At 66.8% G+C, this 18,102-nt stretch overlaps 1 protein-coding gene across 1 annotated transcript in view; it reads right to left on the bottom strand.

Moving 5' to 3' along the window:
- The window catches only part of DNAH17 (dynein axonemal heavy chain 17), an 83,313-nt gene extending 66,871 nt beyond the window's left edge, over positions 1-16,442 (bottom strand). Inside the window, exons 1-14 of the mRNA XM_016143234.2 lie at positions 16,026-16,442; positions 14,754-14,947; positions 13,685-13,877; positions 13,449-13,548; positions 13,262-13,347; positions 12,965-13,090; positions 12,347-12,499; positions 12,132-12,221; positions 10,692-10,859; positions 10,386-10,502; positions 5,324-5,589; positions 4,189-4,384; positions 2,862-3,008; positions 77-185 (exon numbers count right to left, since the gene is read on the bottom strand). Of these exons, the coding sequence (XP_015998720.2) occupies positions 77-185; positions 2,862-3,008; positions 4,189-4,384; positions 5,324-5,589; positions 10,386-10,502; positions 10,692-10,859; positions 12,132-12,221; positions 12,347-12,499; positions 12,965-13,090; positions 13,262-13,347; positions 13,449-13,548; positions 13,685-13,877; positions 14,754-14,947; positions 16,026-16,370 (2,290 nt within the window). The 5' untranslated portion in view covers positions 16,371-16,442. The remainder of the gene's footprint in view (positions 1-76; positions 186-2,861; positions 3,009-4,188; positions 4,385-5,323; positions 5,590-10,385; positions 10,503-10,691; positions 10,860-12,131; positions 12,222-12,346; positions 12,500-12,964; positions 13,091-13,261; positions 13,348-13,448; positions 13,549-13,684; positions 13,878-14,753; positions 14,948-16,025) is intronic.
- Between the last annotated feature and the right edge of the window lie 1,660 nt (positions 16,443-18,102).

The following is an 18,102-nucleotide window of genomic DNA, read 5'->3' on the forward strand; positions in this document are numbered from 1 at the left end:
AGTGACACGGGACAGACGCCCGAATTCCTCCCGAGTTCCGCCCGAGGGGACGCGGCCCCGGCCCCGGCCCGGCCACCTTCGCTGTTCCAGAACAGCGTGGTCTCCGCGGCCTGCAGCTTGACGTCGATGGCCGACAGCTCCGCCTCTATGAGCGGGAACTCCACATCCATGACCGTGGTGGTGACCTGCGGAACAGGCGAGGGCTTCAGGGCCTCCGTCCCGGGCCCGGCCAGGCTTAACGCTGTCGCCCTGCTCGGTCCGCCCCAGGCCCGTTGCCGTTAGTGCGACTCGACTGGGAATTGCAGGCAAATCAAATTCAGGGAGGTCTCCGCTCTCTAAATTATTTCCATCACCAAGGATTTACGTATATAGTTACCTCTAAATTACCCAAGCGATGAGGTAGAAAGAGAAGAAACAGTGGTAATTAAAAAAAAAACAACAGGGTGTGTAATCCAAAACTTTTAAATTCTTCTTAGCAGCAGATGCGGTGTGTTCGACAGGCCTACGCTGGGCTCACCTGCGTGCCTCGGCCCGCCTCTGGCTCTGCCAGCCCGTCACGAGGCAGGGGCCTCCTCGGGGACCCCGAGGCCTCGCTCTGACCCTTTCGCTTTTCCAAGCTTCTCTTGCTCACCATCTGAGGCGGGGGTCGCGTTCTCGGTTTGGTCACATACGTGGCGTTTTCTGGCCACCGTCCCCTGCGACAGGCGCCCGGTAGGCGAGTCGTGGGGCGCAGAGACGCCCTTCGGGTTCACGACGTGACTCCTGCCCACTCTCTCTCGCGCAGGAGGAGGGGGTGGGGCATGGCCACGCGCCAGCCCAGCCAGCAGCAGCCCAGGCGGGGCTCCACAGGGGCCGGGGACGGCGGGACAGGAAGCGGAATGGGCTCCCTCTCTGCGTCCCGGGTGGACCTGGGCATTCAGTCCCAGGCCCCTACAGCAGGGGTCCCCAACCCCTGGGCCGTGGACCCGCACGGGTCCATGGCCTGTTAGGAACCGGGCTGCACGGCAGGAGGCGAGCGGCGGGGGAGTGAGCGAAGCTTCCTGAGTGTGTGCAGCCGCCCTCAGCGCCGGCATCACCGCCGCGGCTCCGCCTCAGATCACCATCACCAGGCGGCACGTGCTCACAGGAGCACCGGTCCCTGGAGCCAGAAGGGTTGGGGACCGCTGCCCTATAGGACGGGCCGGGGAAGGCGTCAGAGGCTCTGGGAGAGGGGCCCTCGGGTCAGGGTACGTGAGAGCATAAGCGTCTCTTGGACAGAGAGAGACACAAAAGACAGGAACAAAAATACTCCCGGCCCCTGACAGCTGTTCTGGTTGGGGACAGGGAGGCTGCGAGAGACATGAACCCACGGGAGCGAGCGGGCGTCGCCCGAGGTGCTGCTCAAAGGGGAAGCCGCACGGACACCGACGTGTCCGGGACCGGACTGCGCTGCCCCGTCCAGGCTTCCCCTCGGCCCGTCGGGACCTCTCGCCGCCCCGCCCCCTCCCGCTGCTCTCCACCCCTCTGCTCCCCCGCGACTCCGGTGTCCCGGAGGCCGGGACCCGACCGCGAACTCCTGGGACCCCGAGGAGAAGCACCGTGCTGGTCCTCGGGGGCCCAGGTGCGCGCAGTAAGCCAGACGGCTCCCCACAGGTGCCCAGGGCCTGCGACGATGTCACTGTTCATGGCCAGAGAGAACCCGCAGATGCAATCAGGCTAACGACCTTGCCCTGGGAGTGTAGACCGGTCATCTGGGTGGGCCCAGTGCCGGCACGGGGTCTCTCACAAGAGGGAGGGCAAGAAGATCGGAAAGGAAGGGGGTGGCGGCAGGAAGCGGGGGTTGGGGTGACGTGACTGGTGGGCGGACGTGGCCGCGGGCCAGGGGTGCGGGCGGCCTTCGGAAGGCGGACGAGGCCGGGGACAGAGTCCCCCGGAGCCTCCAGGAGGCAGCGGCCCCGCCGACACCCTGACTTTATCAGGAGGAAACAGACTTGGGATGTCTGTTTGGCCTCCAGAATCAGGAGAGAATAAAACTGTGTTGTTCGAAGCCGCTCGGGTCGCGGTCATTGGTTACGGCAGCCACAGGAAACTCTGACACTGTCCACGTCTGACCCGATCTGGGGCAGGGGTGGAGGTCACTTGGTGCATATGGCAACCTCTTCTGGGACCAGCAGGTGGGGTCTGCCCGAAAGGGGCTGCCAGAGCCGCCCTCTGCACCCCAACTCCACGCTCTGATTACCGATTCGGCTGCCAGGGGTTCTCTTGCCAGGAGGGGGCGCTCCGAGCAAACAGCCCTCTTGGCGGAAGGGCCTGTCCCCTAAGCCTAGTCAGTGACTGGGAATTCTTACTGGCAGGTACTCAACTTCCTTCTGGTTACTCATCAGGGCCCAGATCCGAGAGGCGTCAGGAATTCCTGAGCCGTGGAGCTGGGGGCGACCCTGCCCGCTCCCAGGCCCCTCTCTGGTCCATCTCGGGGGGCAGCACCTGCCGCTCCGCTTCCTCACCCCGCACCGCCTGGAAATGCGTAACCCAGTCGGATTCCAGCCCCTCCCCTCAGTTTGGTGGCAGGAACGGAAGTCGTCCTGAATGACTGATGTCCCCAAAGCCGAAGGCATTCAGGAGCGCAAAGCGTCTACGGACAGTCACATAACGTCAGGCGAAGTCCAGCGGCGACATGGCCTCCGCCGCTGGCCGTCCGCGTCCCCACCCTTGTGCGGCCGCGTGTGTGGACGGTGAGGGCGGGGTGGGGGCCGTGCACTTGGCCGTGCACTTGGCCGTGAACACATGCTCTTTACTCTTCCCGACTCGGAGACCTCACGCCCGCTGCACGTTCAGAACGAAAGATGAAACTCGGCGAAGGAGGCAAGGCCGCGGCAGCTCACCTCGTTGTACCAGCCGACGATGAGCTCCAAGTTGCCCACGAACTTCCGGAAGGTCTCGTGCTTGGAGAACAGGCTCTCGGCGCTGTTGGGAATCTCCTTCTGCTGCTGGAAGTTCAAGTACTTGACCTCTCTCAGAACCGCCACCAGCTACGGCCAAGGGAGAGCACAGATGCGATCGGGGGGTGGCCTCAACTCGCCGCGCAGGGGAGGGTCTGGCCCTGAGGCTTTTACAGCTGGGGGGCTTCACAGTTGAGGAGGGCAGATGTGGGGGCGCTGCTGGCAGGGTCAGGACGTCTTTGCCCCGTTTACTGGTCACGAGACCAGCGCTGGCATTGCCCGTGAGGGTGGACGTTGCCAGCTCCCCGGGGCCAGCTGGAGAAAGGCCAGGGCGTCCCCTGGCTCCGCCCTAGGACCTGACCTTCCCTGTCCCTCTCGTCCTTGCCCGCCGAAGGCCACTCTCATCGGGGTCCCGGTCTCCTTCGCGCTGCTGGGACGTCATAGACCTCACGAGACCTCCCGCAGCTGGCCGCTCCCGCCTCCTGGCCACTGCTATCTGTCCCTTTCGATGTTTTCAGGGCTTGCATGTTGGAAGCCACAGCGTGGACCCTCTCAGCCCATCCGACGCGGCGATCTCACCAAAGTCACGGCTTTAACCGCCATGCATGCCCACCTGGTGACTGTCACATCCATGTCCCAGCCCGGACCGCTCCTGACCCTGGACGCCTGCGTCCACCCTGCCTACTCGGCATCACGCCACGTGGCCCAGACAGCGCCGTGGGCGTCCCAGGCGGCCACCGCGGCCGATGCGACCCTGTGCTTGCGGTCACCTGCCCCGGCCCCGGACGCTGGGGCTGACCCCTCTCGGCCTCGCAGGCTCGGTCCAGCCTGTCCGCATCTCATGGGCTCTGTGACCAAAATCTGATCACGCCTCACGTCGTCACGGCGACCTCACTGGCCCAGGACGCCACCCCGTTATCTCTTCTCCTGGATTCCGGCAAAAGGGTCCTAACGGGTGTCCCTGCTCCTCGCCTTGCCCCCACCCAACCGACCCGCCACGCGGCACCTGGAGGGGTCCTCGAAAAATACACGTCGGGTCAGGGCCCGCCTCTGCGGTGGCCGCCACGGCCCCCAGAACCCAAGCCCAGCGCGTCCTCTGGCCCCTCCCCTCCCCGCTCTCCACCTGCCCGGCCGGGTCCTCGGGGTACCCGCGGTCGCCCTCTGTGACGCTGGCCGGCCGGTCCCTCAGCGGGGACACTGGTCTACGCCGACCCCGCGGCGCCCGGGGCCCAGGAGGCCTCCGCCCCGGCCGCCTGCCGGACACACCTACCGCCTTGCTGAAGTTGACGCGGACGAGGTTCGTGCCGCGGTCCCGCTGGATCAGGGGCTGCCCCAGGTTGAAGTCGCAGTCCTGGTCCACGCCGGCCACCCAGTCCTGGAAGATCTTCTCGCGGTACTTTCTCAGCAGGTCCATCATCTCGTCGTATTTCTGATAGATCAGCTTGGCCTCCGGGCTGGACATGACCCTGGGCGCGGAGTGAGGCAGCGTGGTGAGGCCCAGGCCGCACGTGCGCATCTCCCCCGGGGCCTCCTCAGCGCCCCGACGGCGGCTGCCGGACCTCGGGGTGCTGGAGCAGACAGCCGCTTCCTGCCTCTTCCAGGCCGAGAGCCTGAATCACGGACGGACTTGGGCCCTCGCCCTTCGGCAGCCCGTGCAGGGAACCGAGCGGCCACCCGTGGGGCCCTGGCCCCAGCGCCAGCCCTGGACTGAAAACCAACCGCCCGCTGCCCGAGCTGCTGCCCGCCCCGCCAAGGCAGCACCCGCCGGAGGAAGCCAAAGGCGCCCCCCGGGGCCATCGCACGGGCGGTCCCTCCTCTGGTGCCCGGTCGGTCGGTCGGTCGGGGCACAGCTGAGCCTCCCCGGCGTCTGCCGAAGCCCTCCCGCCCCTCCGCCTGCCTCCGGTCTGCACCACACTCAGCGACAGCGGCCGAGGCCCCGCCATGGCAAGCCGCGTGCGAACAGCCTGCGTGGGCTTCGTTAGTTCCCTCCGGCTGGCCAGCAAGGGCAGGGGGACGGGCCAGAGTTCCCCGGCCGCGTGGAGGCGGATGGGGACGCGCTGGTCCCTTCTGGCATTGTGTGTGGGGGGTTAAGGCTCGGCCAGTGCGGGGCGTGGGCAGACCCTCCACCCCCGCAGCCAGACCCTCCACCCCCGCAGCCAGACCCTCCACCCCCGCGGCCAGACCCTCCCACCCCGCGGCCAGACCCTCCCACCCCGCGGCCAGACCCTCCCGCCCTGTGGCCAGACCCTCCACCTCCGTGGCCAGACCCTCCCACCCCTCGGCCAGACCCTCCACCCCCCCAGCCAGACCCTCCACCCCCGCGGCTGGGTCCTCCACCCCCGCGGCCAGACCCTCCCACCCCGCGGCCAGACCCTCCCACCCCATGGCCGAGCGCCCGGACTCACGGGTGGTCTATGCGCCTCAGGTCCCGCATGGGCGTCTCCAGCCGCTCCTGCAGCTCGAGGCTCCACTTCAGCTGCCCGGCCACGGGGGGCATGTTTTTGTGAATCGGGGGGATGTTCCCGTCTGCAGAGGCTGCGATCTGGGTGTCGTACAAGATCTTGGTGTTGTCCAGCTCGGCGTCAAACAGCTCCAGCATGACAGAGTACCTGGGCACCACCTCGGCGAGAATCAGAGGCCGCTCCAGGAGGCCCCCACACATGTACAGGAGCTGGAGAGAAACGAGAAAGGGCCTTCGCGGGGGTCCCCCTCGAGCCCCAAACTGAGCGGACCCAAACCAGCTCCACGGCTGTGGACGCAAACAAGGCTCATGGCCCAGCTTCGGGAGAGAGCACACGCGCCCTGTCAGGACAAACAGCTGTGTCACGGCCGGTCACCTGGGCGCCCCGCGCCTCTCGTGTGGACCTGTGCCGAGTCCCGATATTCCTGGCTTACAAACCAACAGCACAGACTAGGTCCAAAGTCTGGAGAGACCCATTCTGGGCCCAGGAGAGATCCGGGTTTAGGCAAGGAAGATTCGAACAGTTAAAAAATACGATTTAGAACATTTAAAAATCGCTGCGAAGCTGCATCGACATAGCCGGCCCTTGTCCGGCACCGGGACAGAGAACCGTTGTAAGTGCCGAGCATTCGTCCTCCTAGGGAGAGCAGTCGTCCTCCAGGACGCACTCGGGCGAGGAGGCCGCCGTCGGGAAAGCCGTGAGGAAGAGGGGAGCAGGGAGGGAAGGGAGCCCCGAAGCGGGAGGCTGATCTCACGTGGGGTCCCCAGACTACTGACCCACCGCTGCGTGCAGACAGAGACCCGCGTTAGCCTCCGGCTGCCGTGACGCAGACCACAGAGGGCGGCGGGGGGTGGGAGGACGGGTGCGGGGGGGGGGGGCAGGGGAGGCGGGGGTCTGTGCCAGGCCCCTCCCCTAGCTCCCGGGGGCTGTGGCACCCATCGCGCCCCCTCGGCCTCGGCGGTCAGTGCTTCCCTGCCCCCCACATGTCTGTCTTTGTGCCTCTCCTCCTGTAAGGACCCCAGATGTCGGAGTAGGGCCCACGCCGCCGCGGGAGGCCCTCGTCTTAACCTGCATCCCAATCGCGTCTCACGGACCCCGGTCCCGGAGAAGGTCACGTTCACAGGCGCCAGGCACAGACTCAGAGTGTTCTGGACGGCGCAGTTTGTCCCACCCACAAAGAGGGCGTTTCGGTCCTGGGCCGACCAGGACGGGGGTGCGGTGGGGAGGGTCCCAGATGACGTGGAGGATGCCGAGGGGGAAGAGCTTAGGGGAAGAGAATGACACCCCGGGGTGTGCCAGTTGGGACCCCAGCTTCTGGCTCAAACCGGATGGAGGAGGAGCGTTGCTTAAAGACAGGGGTGGACGGCCCAGCTGCAGGGCAGCCCGAGGCGGGTGGGGGGGGGCGGTGAGGGACAGGCCCCGCCGGACCAGCAGACAGGACTGCGGGACAAGCAGCTGCAGGGGCTGGGCGAGGAGAGCCAGCCGAGGCCCCCTCCGCCCCGCCTCCCGCCTCCCGTCGGGCCCCGGGGGGCCGAGCCCCGCACAGGACGGGCCAGCCGGCACACCGGGATCCGTCGCTGCCCAGACTGCACCGCCACGTTTTCTCTGGGACACGCGGCCGCCCTGGAGGCTTGGACCTGAAGCTCGGATTCGCCCAGTTTTTAGTTTGAAAACTGTGACCACTGTTCCCCAAAATGGCCTTTGGGGAAAGAGAGAAAGACGGTGGCAGAGAAAGGAGAGATGTTCAGGCCTCAAAGGGCCGGACGAGCAGCCGCGGCCCCGCGGACGGCCCCCCCCGGCCCCCCGGCCCCCCCCCCCGTCCCCGCGGGAAGCTGCCCACATACGAGGTCACCAGTGACACTTTTCTAAAAAAAAGTTGCCATGTGACGGTGGAAACAAAAGTTCCTCCCGCTGGTTTCGTGACCCCCCGGTTTTTTTCCCTTTTCGTTCCTCTTCCCTTCTTTCCTAATTTACTTTCTTTCTTTTTTTTTTTTTTTGGTTTCCGGCCTCTGAAAAGGAAGCTAATTTTATTCTCTGCCAGGAGATCATGTGGAAAATTGCTCTAGAACCTTCCTGGCTGTGTACGAATTACCGGCAGTGAGAAACGGCTTTGAGGCAGCTTGGGAACAGACAGGGAATGGAGGGGACGTGGGGGGAGAACCCCAGGGGACCCCCTAATTGGAGCAGCAGGGTGTCCGTGGTCCTTAGGTAAGGAAGGTGAGCAGATGGAGATGGATTACGAGCGCCGCTTGCTTCCTCGGCCTCCTTTCTGGCTCGTGCGTCCGGCGCAAACGCGAGGCCAGCATTGACAAGGGGACGGAGGCGGGACTCGGGCCGTCACAGGGGGAGGGGGGCCCCGCGTGGTTGGAGGTCTGACTTGTGGGAGGCAGCGTGAGTTTCCTCCTGGACCACCTCCTGCCCGCGGAGTGGGGCCCTCGTGCTCCAGACCCCAAGGGGACAGGCGCGGGAGTCACACCCCAGTCCAGCTCCTCCCTGCCCCGCCCTGCCTGGGGTGGGGGGGGAGGGGGGTGTGGCGCAGGTGGGAGGCGCTACCTGCCTGGTATATCATCGGCTTTTGGGGACCCCATCATAGGGGTGCATATTAGAGGACTGGCTGGAGGCCCCTGCACTTGGGTGGCATTCGGGGCCCTTGCCGCCCCTCGGCCCGCTCGCTGGAGTGGGCTCCCTGCCTAGCGAGAGCTCAGAAGCACCTGCTGTGTGGCGGGCTCGGCACTGACGGAGCCCAAATCCAGGACCTGCCCGCGGGGGGCTGACGTTTTGGCTGGGGGGGCAATGGACACCCAGGTCGGTACCACAGAGGCCTGAGTGATAAGGAGAGAACTGGCTGGCCTGGGGGTGGGGGCACGGGCCCCTCTTCAAAGGTGGCCCCAAGCAGCCGGCGGGGGGACAGCATGGGGGCCTGTGCTAATTTGCATGCCTCGCTGTTCACCTGAGCACCAAGTCGACCCAAATTCCCAGGCATTTCCACTTTGAGAAAGAATGTCCGAGAGGCAAAGGAGCAGCTGGCATTCGCGCCGGAGAGGTCTCTGTGCTCGGGGGCGGCGGCCCCCGGCCCCCGGCTCAGCCCCCGGGACCCCTAATAATGACTGGCCGTGCCCTCCGGGCCCTGCCCCTCCCGCAGCCTCGGAGGCCTGCAGAGCGGAGGGCAGAGCCGCCCGGCACCGGCTGCCTGGGCGCACGCAGCCGGCCCCTCGATTAAACACGCGGCGGCCGCCCTCCATGAGCCGCACCCCGCGGGGGGCCCCTTCTCACTGGCGTGTGGGGCCGAGGCGTGTAGGGTGGCGAGGTGCTGGGGGCTGGGCGAGCTGGGCCCGGAGGGGCACGGGTCACCGTGAGGGGTTGTGCACCCCGCGCGGCCAGATTCCAAGTGCACTTTCTCGATTTGCACACATCGGTGACTCATTCAGACGTTTAGAAAAGTGCCACGTAAAACAGGCCACCCGAGAGAGAGCGGACTCGTGACCGTCTAAGATGGGGAGACTGGGGAGAAATGGGGAGAAACGGGGGGTGGAGGAGAAGTTGGGGGTGACTGGAGTGATGAAGGCGGCTGGGTGCACGACTCTGAACACACGGAGAGCCGTTTAAACGCACGCTTCAAACAGGTGAATTGCGCGGTATTCAGCGAATTCTATCTCAAAAGCACCGGGAGCGAGCAGGGATTCGCCTGTGGTCGGTCCCCGGGGCTCTGACGGGCGGGTCTAAGTGCCCCGGGGCCGAGTTCTCTGGCGAGACTCCAAGGCCTGCGAAACTCGGGGAAATCCACTCGCCACCCTAACTCTGAGCTCTGCTGCTTTGCGTGGTGTGTGTGTGTGTGTGTGCGTCTGCGTGTGTGTGCGTGTGTGCATGTGTGTGCGCACAAAGTTACTCTGTTCGTTATGTTTTTCTGAGTTCATAACTCGTCAGTCTGTTCGTTAGTCTTTCCGAGTTCATAACTAAGTTGGCCGCCCTCCCTCGTGGGGATTTCTTACGGTGGCAGAAAACCCACGCGGGCCGAGGCCACCAAGCGCCCGGTCGCGCGTGGCCGGTTCGCAGTCACGTGTCTGTTTGTGGCGCCTCCTGCCTGCTCGGTGAGGGTGCCAGGCCGCCTGGGGCAGAAGGGGCCTCTGAAGTGCTGGACTCACCACCAGACCGCCCGGGGAGCCCTGGGGCAGGGCTGGCCGCCCCGGGTGACGGGTCTGCCCGCGGAGAGGGGGTGCGCTCAGCGCTTCGCCCGCCCGGGCTGCGAGGCAGAGAGTCCGCGCGGTGGGGCTGAAGGGGCCCGGGCGCCTCTGTGCCCCCAACACGCCACTGCTGAGGGAGCCCCGGGCGGGGCGCGCCCGTCGGCAGTGGGGTGAGCATGCCCAGCTCTAAGCGACGCGGTGGGTGTGATGGGTGCCGGCAGGACCTCGCGTTTCGATTACCCGTGAGGGCAGACTTAAAACGTGGGTCAGCCTTCCGTATTTCTCTATCGAATGGACTTTCGCCAGGGCTTTTCGTGGTTTCCTCTGATCTATTTTTTAAAATCTTTTGTCCAAAGCATCGTTTCTTCTTTCTAACTGCAAAAGTACCACAGGCTCAGGGCGCGCGACTCGGCGATCATAGAAAAGAGTGCAGAGGACTGACGAGTGTGGGCCCCCCCGCCCCCGCCCCGGGGCCGGCCGCCGTGGCAACCCGTGTCGGCTTCCTGAGTCTCACACGTCGGAGAACGTGTGAGTTCGGCTCAGCGGATCAAGGTGCACGCGTGTTTTACTTTTAGGGCAACTTCGCCTCTCTCTAACTTTCGCTCCTTTTACGTGGAGGGGGAATCCATCCGAGTCAGGATGGGTGGACGGCTTCGCTGGGTGAGCGCAGTGAGACCCGCTAACTCGCCTCCCGCTCACTTCCTTATCTTACTCTAAGACGCGGCAGGGGCACCGTTGGGAGCCACTCAGGGCGGTGGCCGCGGCGACAGGGTGCTGCCGAGCCGAGCCCCCGCGTGGGACCCCCCCGCCCCCCCAGCGCCTACCTTTGCACAGGACTCGATAGAATTGCAGTCATCAAACGCCTGGCAGAAGATCGTGGCCAGCCTCCTGTCCAGATCTTGAATTTTGGTCTCAAAATCAGCGTAGTCGTCATCGAAACTCTGAAAGTGAATTAACACGTCAACCTCTTCATCGGCACACACCGCCGGCAGGGTGCACGCCCTACGGCCCCCACGCCTGCCGGCAGGATTCGAGGGGCCGTCTCAGCCGAGCGCGGTTATCGTCTGGGGCTGCCGCCACGTGCGCCCCCGCCACGTGCTCCCCACTCCTGGCCCCCCGACGTGACTCACCGGATCCCCCGGGTCCAACGGGTCGTATTTGCAGTCGGCGAAAACCTTCACGAGCTCGAAGACCTCCTCGTAGATGCGCGTGACCAGGCTGCCCAGGGTGTTGCCGCGCGCGCCTCCCACCTCGATCTTCTCCAGCTTCAGAAACTCAATCGCGGTTTTGTAGAGGTCCTGGTGGAGGGGAGCCCCGCACGCCCGCTCAGGCCGCCGCCGCGGCCGCACGCAGAGCGCCGGCCACTCGTCAGGCCGTGACGCCCGCGGGAGGAGCCGGGGGCCAGCGGCCCTGGGGCACACGGCAATGACGGGGAGCGGGGGGGGGGTGGGGCTCTGTTCAATTCTATTAGTGTTCCCTAAAGTCGTTTCTGGAACACAGGGAGAGGGGACGGAAGGAAGGGTTCCACGAGTGGCCCCCAGGCAAGGAGGGTATCAGGTTGGGCTCGCTCTCTCGTCCTGACCCCTGCCGGCCGAAGTTCGCCTCTAGGTCAGCCACGGGCTACGGACACGGAAGCAGCCAGAAGGGCCCGCGGGGCGGGGGGGGGGGAGGCCGGCGGTGGTTCCAGGCTCTGGCTACGCTTTGCGTTCTCTGCTTCCTGGGGAGACCACCCCGCCCCCGGAGCCTGTCCCGGGGGTGACCTGAGAAGCGGCCCCCCTGTACCAGCTGCCCGACGGATATGCGCCTGTCAGCTCCACTTCCTCCGGGGCGGTGGTCACCCCGCCAGGGAGGCCCCACCCGCTGCAATCCCTCGCCAGACTCCCCGTCTGCCGTCTGCGCCCCTCGTCGTGACCGATTCGGGCACATCACGCACGGCCAGTCACCTCACGCTTCTGCGTGCGGCTCTTACTTTCTGATCGGGACCCCAAAGGCCCTTTGAGGACCAGGGCAGGGTGTGGCACGGCGCCCATAGCCGCTGAGACGGAAGCCGGCCCCGAGGTGGGCACCCTTTTCCCAAAGGGAATCCCGGGGTCCTACGTGGCCCCTGCCCCCCCCCCCGGGTGTGGGCGAGATCCGGACGGGCCTCCCCAAAGCCACCGCTGATGGCTTCCACCACAAAATCAGCGCCCGGCGGTTCCTCCTCACCCCCCCCCTTTTAATGGCGCGAGCAGCATGTGCACCAAGTCAAAAAGGCGCCAACAGAGACCACAAAACCAAGAGCAGAGCCTCCCTGCCCTGCGCCGAGGCCGTCGCCCTGAACCACGGCCGCCCCCCCCCCGCTCTGCAAGGTCCCCCCTGAGCCTTCGCTGCGGCCAGCCTGCTCGTACGCCAAAGGCATGGCATAAGGCGAGGCCGCCAGCACGGGTCCCGTTTGCTCCTGGCTGACAGCTCGGGGCGCAGAGGGGAGGGGACCAATCACGCAGGTCCCCCACGTCCTGGGTGTGTGGGGGCGGGGCGGGGGTGGAAGGCACAGCAGCGGAGTGAGGGCGGCGGCAGCGAGCCGACTTTACCTCGACAGTGCGGACGCGGCGGAAGAAGGCATTCATCCTGGAGAAGGCCAGGGAAGAAGGGAATTCCCAGGGCACTGGCTCCTTGTCTTTCTGGGGGAGGAGGAGGGGAGACGGGACAGGCTGTGGGCCTCGCAGGTCTTCACAGGCTCCAACGCCGGGACAGACGGCAGCCCCGCCCCGCCCCGGCTCGACCCCGCGCGCGCAGCAGGCTGCACCTTGAAGAAGAGCTCCATGTTCACACAGCAGAAGTCGTAGGCCCGGTACAGCTCCCTCAGGATGTTCACGGACAGCGAGATGTTGTTCAGCACCTCCTCGATCTCGCCTTGCAAACCCTTCAGCACCTCCTCGGGGCTCAGGTAGGTCCGCGTCTGGGCCAGACAGAGGATGTGCCGAAGTCGGGACGTGCCTCCTGGGCTGGGCCCAGGGCGCCGTCTGCGGGCGGCCGGGCCGGTTGGGGGCCCGCCGCCGTGGCACGCAGAGTGCCCCTCGGGTTTACGCCCCAGCCTGTCTGCCGAGCGCTGCGTGGTTTTCAGGAGACCGAGCTGCTTCCCTCACCCGGCCCGTCCGCCCCGGCCCAGGCCGCCCAGCCCTGCCGGTGTGGGACCAGACGACCTCGCAAGCCCCGGCCGAGTCTTGCGCGCTGGGACTCCCCTCCCTCCAACATGGGGCTGGGCGGGCTGGCACTGCCCAGGTCTTGGGAGAACTCCGGGTAGCCAGTGACAGGACCAGCCCCAGCCGGGGCCTGAAGTCCCTGCGCTAACATCTTTGCCTGTGTTTGAACTGTGGGTGGGAGGGGCGGGAGGGGCGGGCGGGCCCGGGCAGTGGGGGGCTACCATCTCGATGAGCTGGTTGCAGAACTCCTGCAGGGTGACGATGACCCTGGAGGGCGTGTTGTAGTGCTCCGAGGTGGCCCAGATGAAGCAGATGGTGTACAGCACCTTGGCGATAAAGGTCGGGAGCTGGGGAGACACGGGCCGGCCGTGTGTTTCGTGGCCGCACCTCAGCTCTGCCCGTCCCACGGCCTCAGGAGGTGACCCCAAAGCCGAGGCACGGGGCCTCCCTGGGCCCACACCCCTGCTCCCCCAGACGCGGGCCAGCCCCGCAGAGTGGCCCTTCCCTTGCTGGCCTACCATCGTGAAGTCAGCCTGCTCCATCTCCTCCAGCAAGATCCGCAGGGGCATGAGGTACAGGACGATGTCGTTGGCCTCCTTCAGGCCTGCGCGGGACGGGGGCGGGCGTGGGGGGCACGCGTGAGCAACACCCCCGCCTCCGGCGCCCCCCGGTCTGCGTCAGGGAGGCCGGCTCCCCACCACTCACCCTCCGTGACGTTCAAATACACGTTTTGCAGGGCCGGCCAGTAGCAGCTTTTGGCTTTTTCCAGGATCTCGACGATTTTGTTCACTTTGGGCCTGTTCAGCTGGGAAGGGGGAGGAGGAGAATATCAACCTTCCAGGAGCGACCCGAAGGCCCCGCGCGCGGGCCGGAGCCCGCGGCCGGCGGCAGCGACTGGGCACGTGACCAGGCGACAAGGGGCCCGGGAGCCGCGGCCGCACCTGGTCGTGGATGCACTTGAGGTTCTGGAGCCGGGCGTCCCAGAACTCGAACTCGACCCGCGGCAGAGGCTGCAGCCCGTCGAGCAGGGCCTGGGCCGAGTCCTTGCTCAGCACGTCCCTGACCTGGTGGGACCAGTCGATGATGATGGTCTCGATGGCGTGCAGCAGCGAGTTGTCCAGGGAGGAGGGGATCCTGCAGGGCGGGGGCCGGGGAGGAGGCTGTCCCGGCCGCACAAATGGGGCCACCAGCCCCCCTTTCCCCCAGGGTGGGGACCGTCCCTTTCCCAGCGGCCTCCAGCCAGCAGGCCCCAAACACCCGCCGGAGGCACTGCGTCTGGCCTCCCGTCCCCCAAATCTCACGGCCGGGAGAGACCCCGAGCAAACGACGGGTGTCGTCAGAGGAGCCAGAGCCCCGGAGAGAGGAAGAGGCCAGCTCCAGAACGAGCTACTCGACATGGCCCCCTGCAGTCGTTTCTGGGGTCGCACGGGCACATGCCAAGTGCTCGGTGGACGAGCCGTGGAGGACGGCCCCGTGCCCATAGGATGAGCCCCTGGAGCGGGCACCTCTGGCGTGAGCAAATGCAGCAGGTCATCGCCCCAAGAGCCTCACGCACCACGAGGCTGCAGACGTGGGCCGCCAGTCACGGGCAGCGAGGGGACACCTCAGGGCCTGTTGCTTCCCGGGGACCCCGGGACACTCCACTTGGACCCACGGCCCCCACCTGCTGAAAGTCCCTCCCACACCCCTCGGCGCGTTGGGGTACCCACGGCCTGAAGCTGGGCATGACCCCTCCTGGCCGTGTGACAGGCGTGACCGTGCGACATCCTGGGCTCGCCACGCGATGCCCGGGCCAGTCACATGCATGGCGGGGGAGGGGCCCCGGCGCCCCAGCCTGTCCTCCCCGAACCGCTTTGAGCTCAGACTCGGAGCCGCCAGACAGCGCCGTGTGGCCCCTGGGTGTTTCATGAGCTTCCAAACCCGTCTGCCGCGTGACCGTCCGCCCTGCGCTGGGCGGTCGGGGCCCGGCAGGCTCCCCTCCCCTGGCCGGCTCCCGCCAGGCCCGCCTACCTCTCCATGGACTCCAGGGTGCCGTCCAGGCTGCCCAGGTGCTCGGGGACGGGCAGCAGGGTCTTCCCTTTGATCTTGCCGCCCATCACGAACATCTCGTTCTTCAGCTTGTGCACTTGCTTCATGATGTCCTCCGAGACCACCCAGGGCCACCCGCTCAGGTTCTCGCTTTGGTTCAGCAGAGAGTAGAGGACCTGGACGGAAGCGAGCGCGCCCTTCTGCCCGTGCCCGTGCCGGCTCGGCGCCGCGGGGAGCCCTCCGTGCCCGGAGCCCGGAGGTGGGCGGTCGAGGGCTTCCGACCGAGGACGGCGGCCCGGCTGCCGTGTGCTTGTCGTGGCAAAGCCACCGCCGTGGAGGGGGCCCCCCCTGCAACACACTCCTTGCTGACAGCGAGCATTCCCTGCTGCCCGGGAGTGCAGTGGCGGGCGGGGCTGAGATCCCCAAATTCGCACGTGGAACCCCTCAGGATATGACTGGGTCTGGAGAGCGTCTGTCACGGTGTGACTGAGCGGAACTGAGGTCGCATGGGTGGGCCCTCGCCTGGGGCGACCGGTGCCCTCACGAGGGGACAAACACACACGGAGGGACGCCCCGTGCGGGCGTGGCCAGGAGACGGCCGTCTGCAGGCTGAGGCGAGTGGCCTCCGGGGGACGACCCGGCCAACGCCGTGACCTGCGCTTGCAGCCTCCGGGGCTCCGGCTTTGGGCTGCCGGGCACCTCACTCGGGCGCGGGGCTGTGGGGGGCTGGCCTGGGCCCTGCCGAGCGGCCCCTGTGCCTTGGGTTCACGCGAGGCAGCAGTGCGAGCCCCCGTTCCACAGAGCAGGGCAGCAACGGCCAAGGCACTTGGACCGCGGCTGGTCCGACGGTCCCCTGGGGGCCGCGCCTGCCGCGCCTGCGGGAGTGGCGCGGGGACCAGGCGGGGCGGGGGAGAACCAGCGCCCTGGTTTCCCTTTCTTTACGCGGAGCCTCGGGATTGGGGGAACCCAGCGGCTGGTCCCCAAACGGCCCACGCCATCTGCGGCCGTGAGAGGGGACGGTGGCCAGCACGGTACGGAGGTGCTCGTGACATCGAGAGAATGACGGCCTTCGGGGGCACGGCGGTGCCCGGAGGTCGAGCTGGCGCGCGGGGCTGTCTCGGCCGCCCGCACGCCTGCCCAGCTCCCGGGCCGCGCCGACCCGCTGGGCCGGGGACCACGCTCTGCCGGCGAGGGACAGAGCTCGCCTCTCCCGCGCCCTCGGGCCCCGGCCGGGGGCGGCCCGGACGCACCCACCTCCTCCACCACGGCTATCAGCTGGTCCACGGGCGTGGGGCTGAGGTCCCCGTACAGCAGGGCGTCCTTGTAGTTGTCCTTGCTGATGTTCTTCGGCTTCTTCTTGACAAAGTAGACCCCCTTGGTCTTGAGGGAGGCCGGGAAGCCCAGGCAGGGCACGATCGTGCCGGCCGGGCTGAGCGTCAGCACCAGGACCAGGACGTCCGGCTTCTCCAGGAAGTCCATGAGCCAGGCCAGGTGCTCCTCCACGCTCAGCATCTTGCCCCACTTGTCTGGCTTGAATTTGAGCATGATGGACGCCACCCCCTCCAGATACTCCAGCCTCACGTCCGGCGTGATCGTCATCCCGACCTCGTCCTAGCGCTGTGGACGTCCGTGCGCCGGGCGGGCGCAGGCGCAATGTGCCTCCCCGGGGTTCACGGCTTCCCGCCTGTCACCGCCGCTGCCTGAAACCCCTGTTCCGGGCAAGCAAGAGGAAAGGGCTCATGGTGCATGTTTCCGGCCGGGACGGTCTGCAGGTGGGGCAGGCGCAGGCGGTCGCCCGGCCCCGGCCCCCGGTGGGCCGTCGCCGACGCGGCCGGGCCGTGCAGCGGCGTGTGCGCTCGTGTGAGCCGTGAGCATGAGGCTGACGGGCTGGGGGAGGCAGAGCCGAGCACTCGGGGAGCAGAGGGGGAGTGACCGCAGCGAGGTCGTCTGAAGGCCACGGGGTGGGAAAGGCCAGGCTCGAGGGTCCTGGGAAGCAGAACTCAAAGATACTGCACCCCCAGGATGCGTGGGAGACGCAGAAAGGGGAGGGGAGGGCCTGGGGTGCAGGACGTGAAGTCCCGCACGCTCCCCCTGTCCTAACCTAGCCATGGCGTACCCCAACTTTTGCCCCGCTTTTCGGCTTCTCGCCCATAAAAGGATCCCACTGCGGTCCCCCCATTGGCCCCTCGGAGTCTGCTTCTGTCCTGCCTGCGAGAACCCACCCAGCCCTGCCTGGGTGAACTGGGGGGTTGGGGGGGTCCCCTGAAAGAACACCCTGCAGTCTCGAAAAGCCACGAATGGGGTGGGGCACTCCCTGTGGATGCCCCAAAATTCAGTTACCAAGATAAACCCTGGGGCCCTATCGCAACAAGCAAAACTCCTACGAACTCGTGACGGACAAAATGCCAAGATTCCAGGCAAAGTCAGGCTCTTTCGCAGGGGCCGGCATTGGGGGGGACGAGGGGCGTGAGGTCGGCGGGGCGGGCACCACCCTCCGTGGGGAGGAGTCAGGCCCCACGCGCGCTGGCTCCCCCTGCAGCCCAGGACGCCGCCGCCGTGTCTGGGTTTCTGGGGGAAGCCGGGGCTCTCGGCTCCTTCGGGGACTGGGAGGGACGGCCCTGTGCTGTGTCACCCCTCCGGCCCCAGTCCCTCGGGCTGTCTTCTGCCCCAGACCTGGCCCCTGCACGGCCCTGACGTCTCTGTGGTGACAAGGGACGCCGGGAGCACCCAGGGATGTGGCTTCTGCTTTGCCCGCGGCGGCTGCTTTCGAGATGGGCACGGTCGGCCGTTCTCGGAAACACACTTGCCCCGTGAAGGGGGGCTTGTCCCGTGCAGGGGGGCTTGTCCCGTGCAGGGGGGCTGTGTTTCACCCCGGCCGCCGCATCACGGCAGAATGGCTGTGTGGACGGGGGTGGCTGCCTAGCGCATGCCATTCTCCTCGCGAGCGGACTCGGGAGGATGTGCCGATGAGCCGGGCGGTCGGTGAGCAGAACCTGTCTCATCCGCGGACGCTGAGGCAACCCGCCAGGCCCCCCGGCAGCAGGCGGGGCTGCGCGCGGCACTCGTGGGGCGCCCACCGCCTGGAGACCCCCCAGAGGGCCCCGTGCAGGCTGCCCAGCTCTCCTGAGCCAGGCCTCACTGCCGCCCTCTCACAGACGTGGGGACAGGGGACAGGAAGGCCAGGGGCCGCGCGTCTGCAGCCGCCCGACCGCCGAGCTGGGAACACCACTGCGGTTTAAGGAGGCATCTTCCTGTTTGCTGACTCTGTGCTTTTGGGCTCTTACAAAACCGACTTTTCTTCCGAGAGTGGCATCGGGGGCTGGGGGTGGGG

The sequence above is a fragment of the Rousettus aegyptiacus genome, unplaced genomic scaffold (genome assembly GCF_014176215.1).
Source record: "Rousettus aegyptiacus isolate mRouAeg1 unplaced genomic scaffold, mRouAeg1.p scaffold_m13_p_6, whole genome shotgun sequence".
NCBI classification, from domain to species: domain Eukaryota; kingdom Metazoa; phylum Chordata; class Mammalia; order Chiroptera; family Pteropodidae; genus Rousettus; species Rousettus aegyptiacus.